The sequence below is a fragment of the Macrosteles quadrilineatus genome, unplaced genomic scaffold, assembly GCF_028750875.1.
Source record: "Macrosteles quadrilineatus isolate MER2022 unplaced genomic scaffold, UCM_ALF_1.0 Scaffold_7__1_contigs__length_78375512, whole genome shotgun sequence".
Lineage (NCBI taxonomy): Eukaryota > Metazoa > Arthropoda > Insecta > Hemiptera > Cicadellidae > Macrosteles > Macrosteles quadrilineatus.
Window position 1 is genome coordinate 28,244,900 of NW_026542600.1, and position 7,152 is coordinate 28,252,051.

Below are 7,152 nucleotides of genomic sequence, written 5' to 3' on the forward strand. Positions count from 1 at the left end.
AGCCATTAGCCATAATGTAAACAATACAATGCGATTTATTGTAATTGTTTGCATTTTATTTAAAGCTATCCTATGTTCGTTCAAGCGTGAGGTAGGCTAATAACCCATACAGAATAACAATAATTGTACTTAATACTAAGCATTTGAAAACAGTTTTGAGCAACATAACTGACAACAGATTCAATACTATAAGCTGTTTAATTAAACTGTTTACAATGCTGGCAACTGTTTACAGTGTAACCACATCATGTACTTCCATGGATCTTAAAAATCCTATCCATGTGTTCCCGTCCGTCTTTTTTGAATTGCTCGAACTTTGTCTAAGTTACCTTACAACCTTAGGCCTCTTTGTGGTGATTGGAACCGATCATAATATCAATTTGCTTAGCTCTGACAACTACGCGTCTGATTTTGTAAATTTGATGCGAACTTTTAATATATTCCCTTCAATCATTGAACCAACTAGGGGTCCTGCATCTTTGGACACTTTTCTAACCAACTTGGACAGATGGGACTATGTGGCTGCGGTAAGTGTGGACAGTATTGCAGATCACAAGCATGTTCTGCTGTCGGTCACTACTCCGAATGTGGATCAACATCACCAGGTGTCCTCAAAAGTGGTATCCTTCAGAGTCTACAGTGAGGAGGCAGAATTTAAACTTATAGAATACCTAGAACTGAATGCACATTTCTGGTTTGATAAAATCAAAGCATTGACGGCAAATGATGCTTTCATGTTTTTTCATGTCAACTTCAACATGGCCTTTGATCATTTTTTCCCAATAAAATGTAAAAAGGTGCATGTTGGCAAGTCAGGGGTTTCAAAAATAATGGTTTGCCTGTTGTTAAGGACTGGTATACCCCTGAACTCTCTAGGCTAAAGAACATGATAACTTTAGTTAATGATTTAGTTAGTGTAAGACCTGATCTGTCTAACTTGCTTAAGCTGCTTAGAACACAATACCGTAAGAATGTGAGGGATGCAAAGATCAACTCAAATGCCGCATACATAACAGGGGCTTCCAATCCCTGTAAGGCGGCCTGGAATTTAATAAATCAAAATAGACCTCAAACAAAGTCTGATATTCTTGATCCGTCTTTTGCATCTGCTGATGAATTCAATTCGTACTTTGTTGAGTCTGTTGAGTCCATCTTGTCAACCATTCCAAATATAACGCAATCCTCTCCTGGGATTGTCAAGCATACCTGATGGTGCACCTACTTTTGAATGGAAACATGTATCGGTCCAAGACATTATTAATGCTGTTATGGGCTTTAAACTCTCTAACAGTAAAGATGTGTATGGCATGACACCTAATCTTTTGAAACGCATTGTGTGGGCACTGGCACCTATACTAGCCCATTTGGTTAATGTATGCTTTTTAGTAGGTATTTTTCCTGCTCCATTAAAATTCTCTAGAACTGTGCCTATCTATAAAAAAGGGTCCCGTGACAATGTTGCAAGTTATCGACCAATATCGTTGATTCCTGTATTTTCTAAACTGTTTGAAGCTATTATGTTTGCTCAATTGTACGACCACCTTGAAGCACACAGCCTTCTGGTGCCTGGTCAATTTGGCTTCAGGAAAGCCAAATCCACTATATTGGCTTTTGATTCTATTGTACAATTAATTTTTGATGCTTTTGAGTCTAAGAAATCTACCTCCGTAATACTTTGTGACCTCTCTCGCGCTTTTGATTGCGTGTCACATGAAATTTTGCTCCTGAAATTGGGAAAATATGGCCTAGAAGGCAGTGCTCTGAGATTGGTCAAATCCTACCTCAGTGATCGCCAACAGGTTGTAAGTTGGAATGGTATTACATCTAAACCATTAGCTGTAAGACACGGGGTTCCGCAAGGTTCCATTATGGGACCTCTGTTATTTTTAGTAACAATCAATGACCTCTATACCAGACTTGAAGGTAATTGCATGTTGTATGCAGATGATACTTCCCTTATATCATGTAAAGCGACCCGTGAAAAAGCAGAGCTGTCTGTTAAGAAGATTTTTGAGTCAGCCTCAAATTGGTTTGTTGACAGTAAATTAGTGCTCAATAATGAGAAAACACAGTGCATAACATTTAGCCTATGTGATTCCCAGATTGTTCCTTTCCAAGAGCCTGTCAAACTCCTTGGTATAACCCTTGACCCCTGTCTCAATTGGAAAGACCACATAAGCCAAGTCTGTACTAAACTAAGTAGAGTAGTACATCTTTTAAGACGTCTAAGTGACCAATTGCCACAGAGTACCCTTAGAATGTCCTTCTTTGCATTTTTCCAACCTCACATATCCCATGGGTTAATTTTGTGGGGCCATTCACCCAATGTCGAAAAGATCCTGCGACTGCAAAAGAAGGCAGTAAGGATTCTCTGTCATGCTCACTATAAAGAACACAGTAAGCCATTGTTTAAGAGACAAAGAATTCTGACAGTTGTAAATATGTATATATTCCAATGCCTTGTTAGTATTAAGAACAGCATGAATGATTTACATGTAACCAGTTCAGTGCACAATCATGACACTAGGTTTAGTTCTAAGCTTGTCATTCCTCGGTCCAGGACTGATAAAAGAGCTAGGTCATACCCTGTTTCAGGAATAAAACTGTTCAAACACCTTCCTGGTCATGTGAGAAATCTGGAAAGAAAGAACTTCCAAACCGCAATATTTGATTGGCTGATTGAAAATCCTTTTTTCAAATTCAAAGAGTTTTTTGAAACTGTATTTAGTTAAGTTTTCCTCTGAACAGCGTGTTTGCTGTTTTTGCATAGTGTATGCATTTTGCATGAACTGCATTTGTTTGCTTTGTATCTTTTTGTGCATGGTCTTGAACATATTTTTTTTTCACATGGTTGGTTTTGATCGATTTTTGCTTGGTTTGATTTTTAAGTCTTGATATTTATTTTATTTTATGCTTGTACATTGACATAGCCTGTAACAATGTTGTTGTTGATTGGCCAAATAAATTCATTGTATTCATTGTATTCATTGTCTATACATTTCATGTCACAAGGTGGTGTAACATTCAGTTACCGATGCATCCATCGTGGAGAGGGACAGAAGACAATCTGCAAGCTGTGAACTTTTTGACATCGCCACATCAAGTCCACGTGGACTGGCTCAACCAATCAGAGAAGATTATCCAAAGATCACACCCTCTCATTGGCTGTCCCTATAGGATAGGATAGGAGGACGTCAATTCCTACAAAGACCAACAGAGGACAGTCTCCAGGAAGTCTTAGGTCCGGTGACCGTGGTCTACACTTGAAGTTTTAGGTCGTGAGTGATTCGTGGGTGCAGTGTTGTTTTAAAATGGCCTGTCGCCTTAAAAGGCAGATTAAAATTCTTCAGTGAAGTGTGTAATGCAACAAACCCATAAAGTGCAACCAGTTAATTTTGTAATTGATTAAACTAAATTGATAAAGCAGTGCAGCCCAGTTCTTGCTCCAATCCTAACTATTTTTTTCAATTGCTTCTTTTCTTCTGGCATTTTTCCTTCGTATTTGAAATCAGGCATCATAGTCCTAATTTTCAAGTCAGGAGACCGCAGTGATGTCTCAAACTACCGCCCGGTTGTCCTCCTTCCCATCATCGGCAAAATATTTGAAAGCCTGGTACTTGAAGGACTAAACTTCGAACTGGGGAAACACATAGCCACTCAACAACATGGTTTCAGGAAGAGCAGATCCACCTCGACCAATCTAATTCTCTTTGAGGACTACATTGTTTCGGCATTTGGGAAGGGACTGCATGTTGACTGCATTTACCTTGATTACTCGAAGGCTTTTGACCGAGTAAGTCATAAACATCTTCTTGGCAAGTTGGAGGCATATGGTGTGACCGGTGCACTTCTCAATTTCATCAAATCTTATCTGACCAATCGCTCCTTGGTGGTAAGGCACTCGTTGGCCTTATCGGATCCGTTTAGTGTCACTTCTGGCGTCCCTCAAGGGTCTCTGCTTGGCCCTTTTTTTATTTAACATCTTTATAAATGACATCGCAGATATTCTGGACGTTAGGTTTCTCCTCGTTGATGACCTGAAACTCTTTTGTGAGATTTCCTCAAAGGATGACAACGCTCGCCTTCAGAGAAACCTTGACAATGTTATCCATTGGTGTCGAATCAACTCTATGGACCTAAATGAGAATAAGTGTGTGGTCATGCAGTTCACACGCTCTTCACAGATGAACTGTTTCAATTACCATATTGGTCTTCAAGGTCTGCAGTCTGTCAAAGAGGTCCGCGACTTGGGTGTTTTCTTCACATACAACCTTCACCCTGGCGCTCACATATCTCGCATCTGCTCCAAGGCCTACTCCGTTCTCGGTTTCATCTTCAGAGCCACCAGAGGACCATTTTCTCTTACCACCATTAAATCTCTCTATATGACTCTCGTCCGCTCAATTCTGGAATTCAACTCAACTGTGTGGTCCCCTTACCAACTGGGATTGGTTAATGAACTAGAAAAAGTCCAAAACCGATTTCTTAGATTGATCGGAGTCAAGATGGGTTTTCGCTACACTGAAGTTGACATCAACGAGATTTGTCAGCTTCTTAACCTCCCGCCGTTGCTTCTTCGAAGAGAGTTGATGGACGCAGTATTCCTATTCAAGCTAGTAAATGGCTCTTTGGACTGTCCTGAGCTGCTGGGAAAGATTGACTTCAATGTCCCTCGTCATTCCAGACATCAACAATTGTTTAAAAGAGATCACTACTCCACCTCTTACATTCAGCACAGTCCGGTACCTCGCTTGATGCGCACAGGGAACAGCATCTGCGGAGACGTCAACTTCTTTGGCCGCAGTGTCTCCTCCTTCAAGTCCGAAACGAGTGCCGTACTCAGAAGAATGCACATGTAGTGAAATATTGTTAAATGTCACTCATCCGTTTCTCCTTCTGTTTTACTGTTGTATGGTCTATTTATTTTGTTGTTGTTGTTAAATAGTCTATTTATAATTTTTTTGTTGTAATTGATCTATATTGTCTTGTTCAAAATGGTTTGTCATGTAGTTTTTGTTGTTAATAGTATATATTATGATTGTTTTTGTTGTTAAATTTTCTTATTTATTTTGTTTTTCGTGCAACATGCCTGTATAGCTGTCACGTCCTGTAAATCATGATATTTTATTAATCAAAACTGTATTGTTATCGTTTTTCATATTTTTATATTATATTTTATTTATTAGTAATTCATATTATTTATTAGTACGGGGTGTCCCACGAAGGGGTTTAAACGTTTGATTTCATATTACGTGCCCATTCATGCACCGAACTTTCTTAAACTTTACACAGTTTACAAAGTAGGTTCTAAAAATATTCTGGAAAAATTTCAACTCCCTAACCTTAGTAGAAACAAAATGGTGGCATATTGACAAATTTACCAATGTGCTTTCTATAAAAACTACTTTCATGATTTATTATTAGTTAGTTATTTATTATTATTATTTATTAGTTATTTGATTTATTTTTAGTTTTCCATTAGGCTATATTCTAGTTTTTTTTTTTATTTTAAAGTCATATTGCACTGGAAAGTAACAATAAAAATATTTTATACAACCAAAAATACCTTTTTTAATGTTTTTAAAGTAACGTTTTTCAATTTGCCGCCATTTTGTTTCTACTAAGGTTAGGGAGTTGAAATTTTTCCAGAATATTTTTAGAACCTACTTTGTAAACTGTGTAAAGTTTCAAAAAGTTCGGTTCATGAATGGGCGCGTAATATGAAATCAAACGTTTAAACCCCTTCGTGGGACACCCTATATTTCATACTATTGTTAAAATATTTAATTATTGATCGCACTAACTATCAATCTCAACTCAACTCTCCTGTAAATTGCGTTTGCCGTGTATGCAATAAATAAATAAATAAATAAATAAATAAACTAAAAGTGTAAGTCCTGCTCGCTTACTTTTGGATAAATGATTGAATATTCTAGAAGTTAAATTTCGTCCCTTAATATGCGTCGAATCAGTTATTCAGTGTAACTTATATTTACTTGGATTCACTGTTATATACCCTTTATTCACTTCAGATTGCTTCGATTCACTTTGTTTTGAATTGATTCACCTTCTAATCCTTTGATTCACTTTCTTTTTGCTTTTATATTACCAATACAGAATAAAGTATTAAGTAAATTAACATTGATATTATTCTAATTTGGATTCATTTAATTAATTATTTAGTTGCAAGTGGGGCTTTATTAATAAATATACAGAATCTACTGGTTCTACATAACTTTTATTAACATCACACAATACTTAATTCACAGATTACATGTTCTCTTTGTGAAGGCCAAAATCAGAGGGAGTGAGTTAGCGGTTTCGCTCCAAAATCCATAAGTAAGAAAAACAAAGAATGAACTCCAAGTCATTGCTTATAAAAAGTAAAAAAGGAACAACATAGAGTAAGTGCTCAGTTGGTGGACAGAATTTGTTGGACAGAAAGAAACAAACTTGTGATATATTGTAAAGTTCTTAGACATGTGCTCCCAGGATGATCTGCTGGTGTATAACGCAAATCCAGTTTTGTTTACTTCTGGTTCATCATCAGAAACTTCTTGAGTAAATAGCCGATCAACTCTGCTAGCTGGCCATCGACAGTCCGAAGGCGTCGTGATTCTGTCTAGCCAAATTTACACCGCTGCTGCCCCTTGGACAACGCCTACAGAGCTGGAGTGCATTTAGTTGTATTCCTTTGACTCTATGATCTGTATATATATGTAAAAATAAAAAATTATCAATATTTTGTAATTTACTTTTCTTTTAGTATGATGGATTTTCAACTCTTCGAAAGTGTAAATATTGATTGTAAAACGGAAAAGAATGTGCTAGATCTCTCAGCCATACTCAATTCCCTTACAGTCAACCACCCTGACCTTGATTTCACTTGTTTGATTGAGATAATATCAGAAATTCTAAAAACCTTAAGTGAAGTCATTAACAAAAATAGTAGTCTTGTCTTAAAAAATGATGAACTGTACTGTACAAAAATAGGACTTGAAACTTATATTGAGAATTTAAAAAAAACTGTTGACCTTAATGAATCTTTTAAAGTTCAAGATTGTATAGTAGAAAAAAATAAAAGTTTGTACAAAGAGTAACTAGCAAAACACAAAATTGTCAACCTAGAATATCAACTTGCTAAACTGAACA

At 36.8% G+C, this 7,152-nt stretch overlaps 1 protein-coding gene across 1 annotated transcript; it reads left to right on the top strand.

The window, feature by feature from the left end:
- Positions 1-4,130: 4,130 nt before the first annotated feature.
- On the top strand, positions 4,131-4,859 carry LOC128998892 (uncharacterized). Its single transcript, XM_054425247.1, has one exon. The coding sequence runs from the start codon at positions 4,131-4,133 to the stop codon at positions 4,857-4,859; it is 729 nt and encodes a 242-aa protein (XP_054281222.1).
- Positions 4,860-7,152: the final 2,293 nt, after the last annotated feature.